This window comes from Dermacentor silvarum, chromosome 1 (assembly GCF_013339745.2).
Source record: "Dermacentor silvarum isolate Dsil-2018 chromosome 1, BIME_Dsil_1.4, whole genome shotgun sequence".
Lineage (NCBI taxonomy): Eukaryota > Metazoa > Arthropoda > Arachnida > Ixodida > Ixodidae > Dermacentor > Dermacentor silvarum.
The window spans coordinates 433372868-433389073 of record NC_051154.1 but is presented as its reverse complement, the minus strand read 5'-3'; the positions used below and the strand labels follow the sequence as shown (position 1 = coordinate 433389073).

The window sequence follows — 16206 nt, the reverse complement described above, 5'->3', positions numbered from 1 at the left end:
ACCCCCACGTTGTTGGGGGAGCTGGACAATGAATAAAAATGTGCGCGCCAGCAGCACTCCTTGTGAAGCTAATGGGCAGATGGGAGCCACATTCCTCAGGCAGTCTTCGTCACATAGAGTAGGCCACCGCCCTGTTTTCAAGCAATTACATGGCACATTCTCCTGTGTGCAGTTTGCTGGAGTGCATTGGCCGGTAACGAGCAGATTCCAAAAATTGAGGGGAAAAGCTTTTCCTGGCTTTTGTTTGTGTACTTTATTGCTGCTGTTTATTTTTGCTGGTTTGTTTATTTTGGTTTGTTTGTGTTTGCTTTGAAGTGAAGCCACAATGTAAAGAGTGGCCAGAGGAAAACAGGAAAGAGCGAAAGGAACCAATAGGGGCAGCCAAAAGAATCCTTTCAGGCTGATTTGTGCGAACTACTGGTTCGCAACAGTTGTGTGCTCGTAAAACCAGTTGTGATTGGTAGAGTTATCCAGCCCTACACTGCTGAGGGCCAGAGAAGTGGAATTCTTGTGTGAATGGAATTGCTTAAAACAAGGAATTCATTTTTTTTTTTTTTTGAGGGGGGGGGGGCACAGTTGTGAGAGCTTCTGGAGCTCAGTCACTCCACAAGCTGTGGTTGGCATGTACCTCAACAGTGGTATCACCGGGGCGGATGGCCAGGCAACTGCCTTTCGTGGCATCAACATCAACTGGATGGTATCAGGACCATCCAAGGCTGATTTTTACTACTTCTTACACTACATAGATACAAGTTTGCTTGAAGATAAATGTTTGAAGAGATCAACTGTGGACGAACAAGGAATGTCACCGGATCCAGCGTTTTGACAGGGGGTTCAAGACAAGTCCCCTTGTCTAAACGCTACCTCCAGCAATATTCCCTGTTCGACCCCAGTCGATCACTTGTTATGGTGTATTTCATAATATGCAGGCAATGCTGCAAAAGCTACGCAAGTAACACAGTCATAGATGACTCACTTCATGCATTTCGCAGTGTGGTAGTTTTTGAGAAATAACTACCGTAATATCCCGAGGATAGCCCACCTAAAATCTGGAGCCAATCAGGTGAAAAAAAGAGAGTCAGCTAACTTTCAGCATAAAATCAAGAAAAGTTGAAAAAATATATATTTATTGTAGCCAAATGTTGTGGAAGTTTCTTTATACACCTTCAAACGCAACTGTAAACCCACGGTAAGAGCATCCAGGTTTGGTGATCTGGACGCTCACTTCTCCAGTGATGTGGTTGGCTCTTGTTGGCGATTCATCCATGCGCACCATTGTTTGATCTATGTTTGTGATGGAATGGTCACAGTAGTCGTGCTAGAGGCGTCTTATACTCCTTTGAAAAGCTGATAACACCTTGGCATGATCTTGGCTGTCACCTTGGCATGAAGCTTTTGGCTGTCACTCGTAGCCGCGCAGAGTGAAATGTTAAACCACTTCTTGCACTACAACAGGTACTAGTGAAGTTGAAGTTTCACAACTTCATTAGTACCTAGAAGAGAAGCTTCACTAGAAGAGATAGCATTGAAGCTGGCGTCAGAAGCAATTCTGACGCGAGCTTCAATGCTTTCTCTTGGAGCAAATGGCTATTTATGGCCCCTCCTACCGCTCTTTTTTCGTGGAGGAACTGAAAGAGCCCATCACCAACCTCCTCAGAAAATAGGGGCCTTCCCTATAACCTCTTCCCATACCTCGGAATAACAAATAATAACAGGGTTTCATTTTTGTAGGGTGACAAATATTAAAGTAGCTAATATAGAATGCAGACTTGACAGTGCTGTTACGGGGGGATGCGGGGCTAAAATCGTGATTATCACCAGAAAAACGCATTTTCTAATTTTGTTCATTTTGGATTCCTAGACGTATAAAGAAGCTCATCACCAAGTTTGCTTGCAATCTGCGCTGCAGAAAAGAAGGAAATGAATTCTCTTCTCGTGATGGTGGTGCGCACTTACTGTCTACTAGAGTGCCCATGAACCCTCGGAGTGAACACCCACGTTAGAAAGTTAGTTTGTCGCAGGTTTTAATCATGGGAAACCTTCCATCAAGAGTACAGTCGACTGCAAAGTAAAAACTAAATAAAAGAAACTGAAAGGCATAATTCTGGCTGCAGCACCTTTGTCTACGAGCGGACACAAGGGCGCTGGACTGCTCTAAAGCTGAAAAATAGCGAAGACGACTTGAAGCAATTGCCGCAGAGCAGGTTCAAATTGAAGAGGAGGGTAAAACCTATGGAGCAGGGCACTTTGATTAATTACTTTTGGTCTTAAAATAAAATAGTGTGTTCTGAAATCTTCGAGCTAATTTTTCTCAGTTTGCACTTTATGGATGAAAAAAAAAAACCTTTAGGAAAACTATCATTTCCAAAGTGCTTCACCACAACCTGCTTTCAAAGTAGTTTCTGGGCTCAAATTGAGTCAGGAGCAAGATGAGGTACTTTATATATCCCTTATTTTTATTAACACAAAGAATTGTTACATACCTGACATATCTAATGCAGAGAACCCTCATTAGTTATGAAATAACTAATGCAGAAGATCCTAACCACCTTCAGTCTGATCTAAATACTGTAGCTAATTGGTGGAAAAATTGGCTAATGGAACTAAACTTTGGCAAATGTAAAGTCATGCGTGTATCACGAATATCTAACAGCATGCATACATATTACCTAAATAATGTTCCCTTTTAAATGGTAAACTCTTACATATACCTAGGTGTGCATATCTCTGCTAACTTATCTTGGAATGTTCATACCGACTACATAATTAGCAATGCATAACGCATGCCTTGGCTACCGGCGCCATAACTTTTCAACTGGCCCTTCATCCCTAAAAATGCTTCTTTATACTACCCTTACACGTCCAAAACTAGAATACGCATGCGCTGTTTGAGATCCTGCCACTGACAAACTAATTAATTCATTAGAACGCGTTCAAAATAATTAAGTTCGTTTCATCTTACGTATTTACAATAGAACTGCAAGTGTGTCTGCCATGAAAACCAACTTTTCACTTAGTCCACTTTCTTCTCTTCGCAAAATTGCACATTTAGTACTTTTTCACAAGCTATACCATCATACAACACTCCGCAATGATCTCATTTTTCAGCCACAATACGTATAGCCTCAAATCGACCATCGTTATAACATTGGTCTCGAATCATGTCACACTAAAACTTTTTTCCAGTCATTTTTTCTTTGGTCATCCACGGAATGGAACCACCTTCCTGCTGAAGTCGTATCCATTCACGGTAACCAACGGTTTCGAGCGGCTTTAGCTAACATTGTGTAATCGAAGCATTTTTCTTTTTATATGTTGTTACGGTTGACGTACGACAGCCCGTTTAAAAGGATTAACCAGAGGTCTCCCCATCGGCTTGGTTGTCGTGGGCGGGACGCAGTAGTTGCTGATCCCGTTGTGTGCAGGTGCGGGGAGGAGATTAAGCCCGCCTTCTACGAAACGTTCTTCCGGAGCATCTGGAACGCAGTAGTCTGATCCCTTTGTGTACAGGTGCGGGGACTGGGACGCCCGAGTTGCAGATCCTTTTGTGTGCATGTGCGCGGGAGGCGAATAGGCCCGCCTTCCACGAATAACGTCTTCAGGAGCCTCGGGTTGCCGCCAGCGGAGGCAAGCCCGGGAAACGTCGCCTAGGGGAGCTGTCCGCCTTCCGCGAATGACGTTCTTCGGGAACTTCGGGTTGCCACCAGCGGGGACAAGCCAGGGAAACGTCACCTAGGCGAGAGGGAGATGCTGCCGCACCCCCCCAACTGGACTTGCCTGTCACGTGACTGGAGCGAAACCCCGCCTCATTGTTAGAGGGCCCATTTAAGCGGCCCCGCCATATATTTAGATTCATTCTATTCTCTTCTTTGCAATCCTTCAACATGAAATAAACCGTGCAAGTTTCGCACTTAAAATCGTCTCGCCCTGCCTGGTCGCCATGATCTACCGGACGCCTACAGCCTGCCGGCAGCGCTACGCTACCTAGAAGTGATGCCGGTCGAGGTTGTAGTAACCGGCGCCCCAACAACTGGCGGATCGCGGTAGGATGGAACCGGACATCAACGCGAGTCCCAACAATGTTTGTACCTAAGTGCATTTTGTATTTACCACTTTACTATCTTAGTTTGCTACCAATTTCTTATGACGATGTAAACCCTAGCTAAAACTTTATAATCAGAAGCCTTTGTACTTGAATGTTCTAACTGGTCTTATTATTTTTTTGTTTTCATTTGCTGTAACCCATTCCCTTCTTTAATGCCTTTGGCCCTGAGGATAATAATAAAGAAATAAATAAAAATTAATATCTGACAATGAAAAAATATTGAACTCAGCCTCAAAGTGATGATATTGTTACAGAAATGTAATAAAAACAAGCGACTGGCTTTATCCTGCACTATAGCTCCCCCCCCCCCCCCTAGAAGGTATCTAAAAAAACAGAGGCGCCTTCATTATTTTTGAAATGATAGTTTTCCTAAGGTGACATGCCATATTGGTCCCTGTGACAGCCATAACTTCTTTTCTATTTGATCTGCATTGATGAAATTTACAATATGTACTTAAAATAAGATGATACACAAACCTACCATTTTTTATAAATATCTGTCCAAAATTTCAAAAGTTAATTTTCAGACTTTTAAGAAAGAAGGCGCACAACGTTAATTTGATGACAGTTGCTTGGATAGGTCAAAATAACAGGAGCAGTGCTTCAGCACTCGACATTGCCCTGAGGTGCTCTGTGAGTAACGCGTCAGAAGGACACTGGTGCCAAAACCAGTTCTGATTATGAGGCCTGCTGCAGTGGAGGCCTCCAGATTGCTTCTGACCACCTGGGGTTCTTTACGTGCACTACAACGCAAGCACACGGGCGTTTTTACATTTCGCCTCCATCGAAACGCGGCCGCCGCGGCCGGGATTAGATCCCGCAACCTCATGCTCAGCAGCGCAACGCCTTAGCTAACTGAGCCACCACGGCGGGTATGTGTTGGTATAGTTGCTACTACATATTGCTAAAAGGAATGGTTACAAATTATCATTCCTTTTAACACTACAGAGAGACTCTGTTCCAACCAAGCTATTTTCACAATAAATCACTTTATTTTTCTTCGCACTGCTAGATTCACGACATAATAAAAAAAATGTAAGGCACCAGCATTCGCTGAAAGATATTTTCGATCGCACAGGCCTCCACAACCATAGGAATCCTACAAATATTGAAACAAAAGAAAGCATGGGGTAAGTAATGTTTTTTTTAATTGAAATGAAGGATTTTTTGTGAATGAGGGCTAAACTGGCAATGCCACTGATATTTTTAATAAAGAAAATTGAAAATTAAGACAATACGTCACCAGTGGGCGCCATACCTACAACTTCAGCATGATTACTATGATGCTCTACCAATTGAGTTATGGTGGCGACGGTCCTCCACCCCCATCTTTTTGGGGTATTTGTGTTGTGTGCTAAACCTAGCCCTGGAAGTGTAAGCGAGCACCACTCGCAACCATGGCAGTGCATGTGGAACATCGTTTCAACCATACACTTTCTTACAAAAATTACTAGAGGGAAATCTATGGCCCTAGTGCCTATGGCAACTGCAAGCATGGCAGCTCAGTCAGCATCGGAATGGTGGTTAGTACATGGATTTGCCTAAACTTTGCCCTAGTGGCTTCAAACGGCTTTGCAATTGAGAAAATTTACAATTTTCAACAAAATATTGCGTTATGCATGCAATAACTCGCAGTGATTATGCATGTGCAGAGCCTTCTTGCTTTCTGCGTTTAGAAATATAGGATTGCTTCAAAATTTAGGCTAGTACATGTGAAGTCACAAGCACGAAGACCGGACATATCCATGTAATAGCCATCATTCCTACGGTAGCTAAACAACCGCAGCATCCCAGTTCCCTCTAGTAATTATAGTAGTAAACTCATGTTTTCAACCACAGGTGTCACATAGTGCATGAATTCAGACATCAAAACTGCCAAAGTGGAGGCCCACGCAATGCAATGAGTAAGAAGGATCAAGGGAACAGGGCAGCTTGATTTTCAGTAGCAGCCATATTACCCACACACTTTCTTTGGCTTTATCATCTGATAACTTCTTATGGTTGCTACTAAAAATCGAGTCCCTCAATGCCGGATTCTTCCTAGGTTCAAGGGTACTTGCAAGACTCTTCTTGCACTGATTCATCAGTAAAACTAGAAGACAGCTGAGAACGGGCCCAGTGTCACACCAAGCCCTTGGTGCACACAGCTTAAGTAAAAATACAACACATACAAAAGAACATTCCACTTTGTGTGAATGCAAGGGCCCTGAGAAAAGAGCGTTCACTGTGACGAAGACTTTAAACTGCCTGAATGACAGAGTATTTTATACTTAAGTTACCTGTAGGGTCACCTGTCTGCACCATAAAGCCCTTGATGTTGCGGTGGAAGAGGCAACCGTTGTAGTAGTCGGAAGCACAAAGTGCCAAGAAATTCTGCAATAGACAATGATGTACTGAGAGGGCACATCCTCAACCTCACATTTTTCAGAAAAGTGGACAGCCAGAATAAATATAAACAAAAATATAGCAGACACCTTTAGCCGGAATGCCGAAAACACTCGACACTTCCTACAGCTGGTTTTGTTTAATATGACTTCCCGTCAAGAGGTACAAAGAAAGCATTTTACTGCTCGCTCAGGCATTGCTCAGGTTTTGATGACTCATCAACGTATTCTCAGTGAAGTCTGCCCCTAAGGTTTTTTTTTTTCTTTTCGCATCTTATTGAAATACTTTTCTTTTTTTAACCAACCAAAGTGTGCATCCTCAACGCATACAAATCGGTTTATACTTTAATCACACTGGCCTTGTCACAGAGCTTCTTACAGAAGTATGTTAATTCGACAAATGAAGAAAAAAATTCAAGACAATGATTACGCGGTGTAAGAAAGGTTCTGACTGGTGTTGCAGAAGTCGCCGGGCGCTTTTTTCAGTTGCTGGGTGTACGTCGGGCTGACTTACTCGCTCCTGCGGCGCTCGTGCTGAGTCAGTCATGCCGGATTGTACCTTTCTCGCGCCTTACGACGCTCTACCCTCAAATTAACATCACTGATTTTCGGGACCAGTAGGGGCATCACTGATTTTCCCGGGGGACCAGTAGGGGCCGTAGTAGGGACCGGGCCTGCTCTCCTGGAGCAGTATCTTCGCTCGTGCCAGGCTTTTCATGTGCTGCTGTCCGTGACTTTCGGAAAGATTTTTTAATGGTCCCCTTTGATTTAAATAAACGTCCTTCTGCAAAAACATGTGCAAAAATCGCTAGGCGGGAGCCGCGCAGCTAGCGAAACGGAAGCAAAGCAGGTATGTAGTACGTCCGACGTATACCTTTAGACATTATAATCTGAGGTGCACTCCTGAGGCCAGACAGCAGACAGCGCGTCGTCTTCTGCATCGGCAGACGAAATGCGCCTGACTCCGCACTTCGCCTGACTTCGCACTTACTGGCTGCGTATATGACCTTGCCTGAAAGCAAACGGCAATGCACGAGTTTCCTTTCATCAACAAATCTAGATAAACTGTTTGCATGTGACATATGCCCTCCTGGAGCAGTACTTGTAAAAAAATCCAATCTATCGTCGCGAAGAAAAAAGCGCCCCGCGACTTCTACAACACTAGTCAAAACCTTGCCTGCTGTAAATGTAAACAAATATTTGGTCCCAGTCTAACGTAGGGCATTTCAGTATCCGGCGCACCTCGACTACTCCAACGATGCAGCCTGCTCTTCTTTAACTGCTATAAAAGTTGAAATGCCGACGTCCCTTTGCGCATGACAATAAAGCACCATGGAGTGCGTGCCGACTTGAAAAAAACATACCTCGGCTGCCTTCGGACATGTTTCACAGAACAGCTCGATCTTTATGTCACCTAGGTCCGTGTGCAGTGTAACCGACTGAAATGCAAAACATTTTAGCTACATTAAATGTTATGGCATATATTAATGAACAACTACATGCACATTTCAATACAAAGATGTACAGAGTCTCGCTTTGATGCGATCAAATTACGCACCATTCCAACCGCGCGTTGATTCTATGCGCAGCGCCATATTGCCCATGGTTGCTGCTTGGAAAACGCGCGTCGTACGTCTACGGCGGTCTACGGTCGGCCAACTGCAATGTCATGGAGGAAGGAAATCCATGTTCAATGCACACTTGTTAGGGCTATTTTTTTGTTTTGCCAATGCATTGGTTTTACCTACACTTCGTTCAGGCTCGTGTAGACGAGTGTAGTGCCGGGCAGAGACACTACACTCATGTCCTGCACTTTGATCGCTGGTCTGTTGCCAATCAGAGCAGACAGCGCGTCGTCTTCTGCATCGGCAGACGAAATGCGCCTGACTCCGCACTTCGCCTGACTTCGCACTTACTGGCTGCGTATATGACCTTGCCTGAAAGTAAACGGCAATGCACGAGTTTCCTTTCATCAACAAATCTAGATAAACTGCAGCTAAATACATCGCGAATGCGCAGTGCACGAAGACATGTCAATGCGTATAAAACAGCGCGGAGTTTGAACCGGCCCGCACCATCCGCGAGTAAGATAATTTTATCTTCTTGGAAGATTAGCTCACCTTCCACCCGTAACGGCAGCACTTCGTTACTGTCCTTGCAGCGAATATTCACGATCGTTGCTATATCAACCGACAGTCGCAGACAAAATGGCGCCACGCGTTTGCATCGCCAGCCTGCTTGTTTGTCGTCTGCTGCCTACACTCATCGAAACCGCTGTGTAGAAAGTGTAGTTTTCATGCAACACTACAGCCATAAAAATGTAACTGTATAAATTTACCCATTCTGTAATTTTATTGGTCCACCGGTTATCCATCCTACGCATTACATGGCCTGCCCAGCTCCATTTTTGTCTCTTAATGACCAAATTAGAACATCGGCTATCCAAGTTTGTTCTCTGATCCCCACCGCTCTCTTCCTGTCTCTTAACGTTAGGCCAAGCATTTTTCGTTCCATCGATCTTTGTCCTTAACTTGTTCTCGAGCTTCTTTGTTAACCTCCAAGTTTCTGCCCCATATGTTAGCACCGGTAGAATGCAATGATTGTACACTTTTTTTTTAGCGTACCTCCCAGTCAGGATTTGGCAATGCCTGCCGTTTGCACTCAATCCAATTTTATTCTTCTGTAAATTTCCTTCTCATGATCAGGGTCGCCTGCGAGTAATTGACCTAGATAAACGTACTCCGTTACAGACTGGCTATCCTGAATTCTTGTTCCCTTGCCAGCTAGGCTATTTAACATTATCTTTGTCTTCTGCATATTAATCTTCAACCCCACTCTTACACTTTCTCGGTTAAGGTCCTCAATCATTTGTTGTAATTCGTCCCGTATATGTTTAGATATATGCATATGCCACGCCTGGCTATATGATATATGCAGTATATGCGGATTATATTGCCACAGTGCCATTCTATCACCAAAGATGCTCATACAAATTGTCTTACATTCTCGACAAAGTTATATTCCTCGCAATTTTGAGAATGACAGCCCATAAACAAATGTCGTGAAACAAAACACCGACAGCGCATGCATTTTGTGATAATCTTCTCAGACTGAAATATTAAAAGTGCTAAAGAGTAACAGAAATCTGAAAATTATGTAATTTTTTGGCGCGGCCGTGCACAACCTCCGGGATCGGCCCACGCAAGAGGCCGCGTTTCTAGCAGTAAGCTCGCCTTCGTGCATAGCGTTCGCCGCCAGCGTTTCCCGGTAAACATTGCGGTTACATAAGCTGCAGTTGCCGGGAAGCAGTCAGGGATATCTTTGAATGTTACGTTCCACTATTGAAGGCGAAGCTTAAGCGTCCTCCAAACGTTTAAATGTTATCTGGAAATGCAACATCTAAAATAAATAATCCGGAGTCCCCCACTACGGCGTGCCTCATAATCAAATCGTGGTTTTGGCACGTAAAACCCCAGAATTAAATTCAATCTAAAATAAAGTTCCTTGGTCATTTAGAGCAGAAAGCGCTTAGCCTGTGTTTATATTTTGCATTATTCTTCATACGGGACATATATAGGCGCCGACTACGGGCGCGCTCGGGGGCTCGAGCCGCCTTCGAAGTTTTCCGGGGTGAGGGGGGGGGGGGTAGAGCTCCCTCCCCCCTTCCTAAGCCTCAATTTGTTCCTGCTAGGCTATTGTCGCCCACCATATGAGGGTTCTTTTAAGTTCTTGCTCACTTTTCACTTATCTTTTTTTTTTTTTCAATTGACTGACAGCTTGTTATACTATTGTTCGTACGGGCATGCTCCGCTTTTTATTATTAATATTTTCGCTTAACTTCTGCGTATGCTGACAATCGAGGGCAAAGCGCATTAAAGAGGAATTTAGCACACTAAGCTTTATTTCTACTGGTATATGGGCAGCTTCTACCTAGAGAATAAATATGTTGTTAAATGTTCACATTGCTTCCAACATTGCCGCTGCAAGTTTTTACAACGAAGGAGCTCGTGCGCCTATAGGAGCGCTCGAAATGTTATATGCTTGTTTAACGGACACTAAAGGCAAATATTAAGTCAAGCTAAAGTTATAGATTAGTGCTCCAGAACGCCTAAGGCGCCAATATTATCGCAAAGAGCTTTAGTAATTCTGTTTCTCCAGAAATGTACTGCACTACTAGTGCAGTACACTGCACTAATAGTGCAGAAAACTGCACTATTAAAAAGTTTACTGTACAACGACTTTGTCCCAATGATCTGTTATCCTGCTCTGTGTAACCGAACCCGTCTGCAAAATTCCTAATGATCGAGCCATAGGAACTCATTCAAGGCAGTACAGCGAGAGAGTTTGTTGTTAACATATAACGATACTGTGGAATCGATTTGTTGGCGCTTACGGCGTCCAGTTTCCGATCGTACTTTTGCAGCCGAGGTATTAGAAGGTGGTGCAGGCAATTAAGCTTAGAAAATACGATTATATGCCCCACCAATACAAACCAATCACGTAAGTGTTTAGTTTTCCACCAGCTCGAGCATGCATTGCACATGCGGGTTCGATCTCCACGCGAGGTCAACATGTACTGCGAAACACTAAACACCTCGTTTTTCATTTAGCGTTGGTAAACGAACGTAACATTGTGTGTTTTTTTTTTTCTTGATTTTTACGGAATGTGCGCGCCTCAATGAATTCAACTATTAAGTAAAAGCACACCAGACTCATTACGCCACACCTTTATTTCGCGGTGGCTACGAAAATTTTGTGAGCCGCCGCCTCGGTTCCTTCGTCGTGCCCCGCCCAGATGCGTGTGCCCCGTCCAGATGCGCGCGCCATGGGCGCCCTGTGCCAACGAGGTAGGCGCCCACTTTCCATATCTGGACAGGATGCGGTGGCATGATGTCTGGAACTGCGCGACCACCCGTAGGTTTCACTCGCCGGCCAGTGCGCCCCGCGGCGAGTCGCGATCCGGAGACGACCCACCGGCGATGGCGAGACCGGCGGGGATGCAGGCCGCGGCGCCTACTCCTGGATGATGATGGTCGACGACGACCGCTTGGGTGTCTCGATGACCTCCACCCGTGCGGGGGACGGTGGCCTACACGTCTCCGTGACGATGCACACGCTGGGCGAGGGCGGCCTCCCCTCCGTCACGATGCACACGTCGGACGTCCGAGGCGGCGGCGGCGGGCACGTCGTGACGATGCACACGTTCGGCGACCGGGCGGGCCTCCGCGGCTGCTGCTGCTCGCCCTCGCTCACCACGTAGACGGTGGTGGGAGACGCGGAGCGCTTGCTGCTCACGACGCAGAAGCTGTCCGACCGGGGCTCGTCTCGCACGATGCACACGCTGGGCGAGGGCGGCCTCCGCGTCTCGCTCACGATACACACGGTCGGCGACGGAGGGCGCGGCTCGGCACCGCTCACGATGCACACGCTCGGCGACGGGGAGCGCGCCGGGCACGACCCGCCCTCCACTATCTCCACCGTGGTGGACGACGAGCTGCAGCGAGACATCCTGCCCACGCGCCTCGACAGTGGCCACGAGAGGCGCACCGTGAATGCCCTGCGGAAAGTGAAGCGACTCGTTATGCGCCTCTTAGGTTCAGACGATTACTGTAGCAATTCGGGCAGCCTAAATTTACAGACAGGACAAAAAAAGTGGGCCTTCTTAGTCGTGATGCGTTTTTGTCCTGTCTGTATACGATGCAGAAATCCGCGATGCCCTTCGATCCACCGCCCAAGGACCTGTCGACCGACTGGCACCCCTCCGGTATACTACGACCTTCCGGGGGCACTGATCGCCAAGTCCAGCGAAGCAGAGACGCCGAAGTCACACGCTTTGACACCTCATTAAACAGCTGAGTCAAAAGAGTTTGGCTCTGCAGATCCTGCTTAAAGCCACGGCCATCGCGCATGCGGAAGGGGACGTGATTACAACCCGATTTTAGCCTTTCAGGATGTGGAGTGTTCTACGCCTCCCGGAGTACAAATCTGTCGCACGATAATCGCCATCGTTCCTGTGGACATTTTCTTGAGCGCTGTCGGTCAACTATTAGTTTCCGCTTAGGAACGCAGCGCAGGGCTAGGCGCCTCATATACAAGGTTTTTTTTTTTTTTTTTTAGACAATACAGATTTTTGTATTGCCTCGATTGCGCTTTGAATTTCATGAATATCTCCAATTAGGTGCGGTTTTAAAGATTTTAAAAAGATGGGTGCGCATTAAAATGTCACTGCCTCCAAATTTTCAATTTAGAAAACCGCCCCTAGGGCACTAATAAAAAAAGGTAATTCATGAATTTTTGTTAATTAGTAGGCTGAAACTCGCGTTATTAGCGGTAAAGTATGTCCACCTCCTCCTACATAGGAAGTCGTCCGCAAAAAACGCCACGTTCGTTGCTTTCATTTCTTCAAAAACATCTGATTTAAAAAGCACACTTTATAGGGTTATCCTATATAACGTTATCTTCTAACGTTATCCAAGCTGTTCAGCGAAACTAGAAAAAAGAAAGGTTTAAAAAACAAGATGCAAGATAAGATTTTAAAACCTACGGTATTCGGTTGTCATGACGACCGAACGCCAAAGCTTTTATAATTGCATTTGCCCCGTGCTTTTTAAATAATTATTTTTTTTTCGTTGAACAGCTTGGCTAACGTTAGCTGGGACACATGGCATTACACATTTCCGCTAAGTTTTCGTGCGGCGGCGCGCCCGGTATCAAACGTAAAAGGATAGAGACCAACGTAACCTGCGTCGGAATCAAACATTTTTTTTTTTTGCTTTGAAACGTATACTTATCAATCATTAAAAAAATGCGTTACCTTGCGTATATCTCATTCAAATAGATAACTTTGCACGGTATTTTTCTAGCTCGTAATCCGTAACATTTGTTTTACGTCGCGTGCTTAATTGCGCAGCAAAAGTAGGCACCGCACACCCCCTATCATAAGAGGTTCTATCTCGAACACAATAATTCCAAGTAATTTTTTTTTGAAACAAGTCTGATAGCTGCCCTATTATGTAATTTATCCCCTGAATAGAAATTAACCGAACGACAATTAGAGCGTGAACGTAAACGCTCACTCTCGCAAAATTATTGGGTAAAATATTTCATATGCTGTGAACATTTTTTACGTCTTTCACGGGAGGACCTATTTTCGCCCTTGATTGTTAAATTGTACTCAAGCATTGAAAACGCGATAACCATTAACAATGCGCTTCGCGAGCTCCGTTTGTCCGTGTTTTCGCCGTTTCCTTGGGAGCAGCTATCGTCTAACATGTATAGCTGCAACGCCATGACTGCCGCACCACCACGGCGCGGTATACTATATTGTGGCGACTGTCTGGAGCCCCGTGCAGGTCCAGCGCGCGTGTCGACGATGATTCGACAATCATGGCGCCGAAGCTACATATCAGACAACGATACTATATACGCCTTCCGCGTTGATTGAAGCCGCACGTTTTCGGCAAGCTATATATACAATCCCTCGGAAAGTGTTGCATAAATCCTCCGAAGCTGAGATCCCGTATATGCCAGCGCACGTGTATGCCGCGTTACCGCGTGCACCTCTACCGCATGCTCCGCATGCATTGGTAAAGGAAGATAAAGAACTCGAGTGCCTTGGGCGCGTTCGCGCACGAGCCTCCTACGCTAGCAGTACGACGTTCCGCGGAATGCTCGCGTTCGACCAACTGCAGCTTGCATATCGAGCCTGCAGCCCCTGTCAGATGGCAATTCGGCCGTTTTAGAGTGCAGCCGATATAGGCACCCGGTTCTGCGGCGAACGTCGGCGTCCCTCGCAACCGAGCGCAGCGGGGGATGAAAGACAACGACAGCGAAGGGAATGCGAGGAGGAAGGCGCAGCGGAACAATGAGGCCGAAAGCGGAGGAGATGGGTATGGCGAAAGCGTGAGAGGGAAAGCGTAGTGCCGCGCAAGACTGGCGCTGCGGCGACGATGGCTACGAGATGGCGCCAGAGTAGCGTGCGTCGTCTGTTCACCGATGACGCCACCGATACCGTATATGGAAACAAAGCGCTGCACGAGCGGAGGTCTGTCGGCTGCTGTGAATCGCGCTTCACCCACGCGTTGCCTCTCGCGATCTGCCGATTAGCGAGTCAGTCGCGCCACACTTCGCTCCGTTTGGAACGTGCCGCACGAGACAGATTGTCCGCTCCAGGAGCCCAATATATCGCAAAATGAAAACAGAGCTGGGCTCAAATTTCGCATTATAGGGAGTATCATATTCGTCGGAGAATTTTTCTTAGCGAATACACGGCGCAAACGGCGGCGTATCTTGAAGCCTGAAACGTGCAGATCCGAAACACTGGGGCGCTGTACTGGGGAGCGAGACGTGTGGTTGGGCCGCTAATCCGGGGCAAATGGCGACCCAATTGACACGTTTCAGAGTCTGGCTTCGGGATACTAAGTACCGCGTGCAACTCGTACCGCGTGCTCCGCGTGCATTCGTAAAGGAAGAAGAAAGAACTCGAGCGCGCTGGCGCACGAGCCCCGTGCGCGAGCAGTACGACGTTCCACGGGGGAAAAAAAAAAAAAAAAATCGCGAAATTGTAGCGGTGTATCTCGAAGCCCGACTCCGAAACGTGTAGATCCGAAACACCGGGGAGCGAGGGAGAACTGTCGTCCGTAACCCCCTAGCTTCGAGACAATGGGTGGCCCCCAACCACACGTTTCGGAGTCGGCGTTCGGGACACGCCGAGTGGGCGGCGTATTTCTGAAAATAAGGAAAAGAAAACCTTGCGCGTGGTCAACGGTCGCTCCCTCTTTCAGTACGCCTCTTTCACGGCAGCCAGTTTCGCCGTGCCGTGTGTTCGGCGGCATGCCGGGGAAAAAAAAGAAGCGGTCAGAAAGCCTAACATGGCGGCGTTCGAACGCCCCAGCATGATTAGGGTGGACACCGAGCGACGCACGGCGTTGCGCTTACCTCTGGCTACGTCGGCGGTGGCGGGGCAGCGGCGGGGCAGCGCCGGCTGGCCGATGGTGCTTGGCCGCGGTGTGGACTGGCGCCGACCAGCGACGTCAAACCTCCGACCCGCCTTATGAGCCGATGCCTGGTGCCAATGGAATGCGCGAGCTACGCGTGAGCCCGCGGGACCGAGCCCGGCTGCTCGGCTTCTTCGTCTTCTAGCCACCCCTGGCACGCGCACGCGGCGCCCGACGCGCGCTCAACTTCTCCAACAGATGTTTGGCCTTCGTGGCGCGCTGCCACGCGGCACGGTGAGCTACAACTTCTGGCTTCGCCGAGTCAGATATGAGCTCGGCCACCAAAAGCGACCTCAAAACTGTGGCTGAAAGTAGAAATTACTACCATCTTGCGTTCCTTTCTGCAGCAGATAAATTTAATACACTGCGAGAGACTCCTCCTAAGAAAAGGCTAAAGAAACTTGATGCCGCAATCTTATGACACCCTGATATCCGGGGGAAAAAAATGCGTATGATGATTAAACCACATTGAAGGCTCTTACGTAATATATTGAAACGAGGAAGCCGGGAACGAGTAGCTCGGTCATTACTTAATATTGGCAAGGTTGTATTGTTCCACGCCAACACAGGAGCCATTCTCGTCGTTTCTTCGTTTTATAATCCATGCCCCCCTCCTATTCACTTAATTGGCGCCGTAACAATATGTTGTTCGACACAGCTGTGCATTCGCTACGCCGAAGCTCGGCAACGTTACGACCACCGCTTTAAACATTAAAAGAAC

General features: G+C 46.8%; 2 protein-coding genes across 3 annotated transcripts in view; both read right to left on the bottom strand.

The window, feature by feature from the left end:
• Window positions 1-8148, bottom strand: part of LOC119437702 (peptidyl-prolyl cis-trans isomerase-like 3) — a 57048-nt gene extending 48900 nt beyond the window's left edge. Inside the window, exons 1-3 of one of the 2 annotated variants that reach the window (XM_037704687.2) lie at window positions 8048-8148; window positions 7854-7928; window positions 6385-6478 (exon numbers count right to left, since the gene is read on the bottom strand). In XM_037704687.2, coding sequence (XP_037560615.1) covers window positions 6385-6478; window positions 7854-7928; window positions 8048-8050 — 172 coding nt within the window. In that variant the 5' untranslated portion in view covers window positions 8051-8148. The remainder of the gene's footprint in view (window positions 1-6384; window positions 6479-7853; window positions 7929-8047) is intronic. The other variant, XM_049660781.1, reaches the window with a different exon arrangement.
• Window positions 8149-11199: 3051 nt separating this feature from the next.
• LOC119437701 (uncharacterized) lies at window positions 11200-15631 on the bottom strand. The gene is made up of 2 exons (XM_037704686.2): window positions 15427-15631; window positions 11200-12046 (listed from the first exon to the last, which is right to left on the bottom strand). Exon 2 carries the CDS (start codon window positions 11995-11997, stop codon window positions 11503-11505), a length of 495 nt encoding a protein of 164 aa, XP_037560614.1. The 5' UTR covers window positions 11998-12046; window positions 15427-15631; the 3' UTR covers window positions 11200-11502.
• Window positions 15632-16206: the final 575 nt, after the last annotated feature.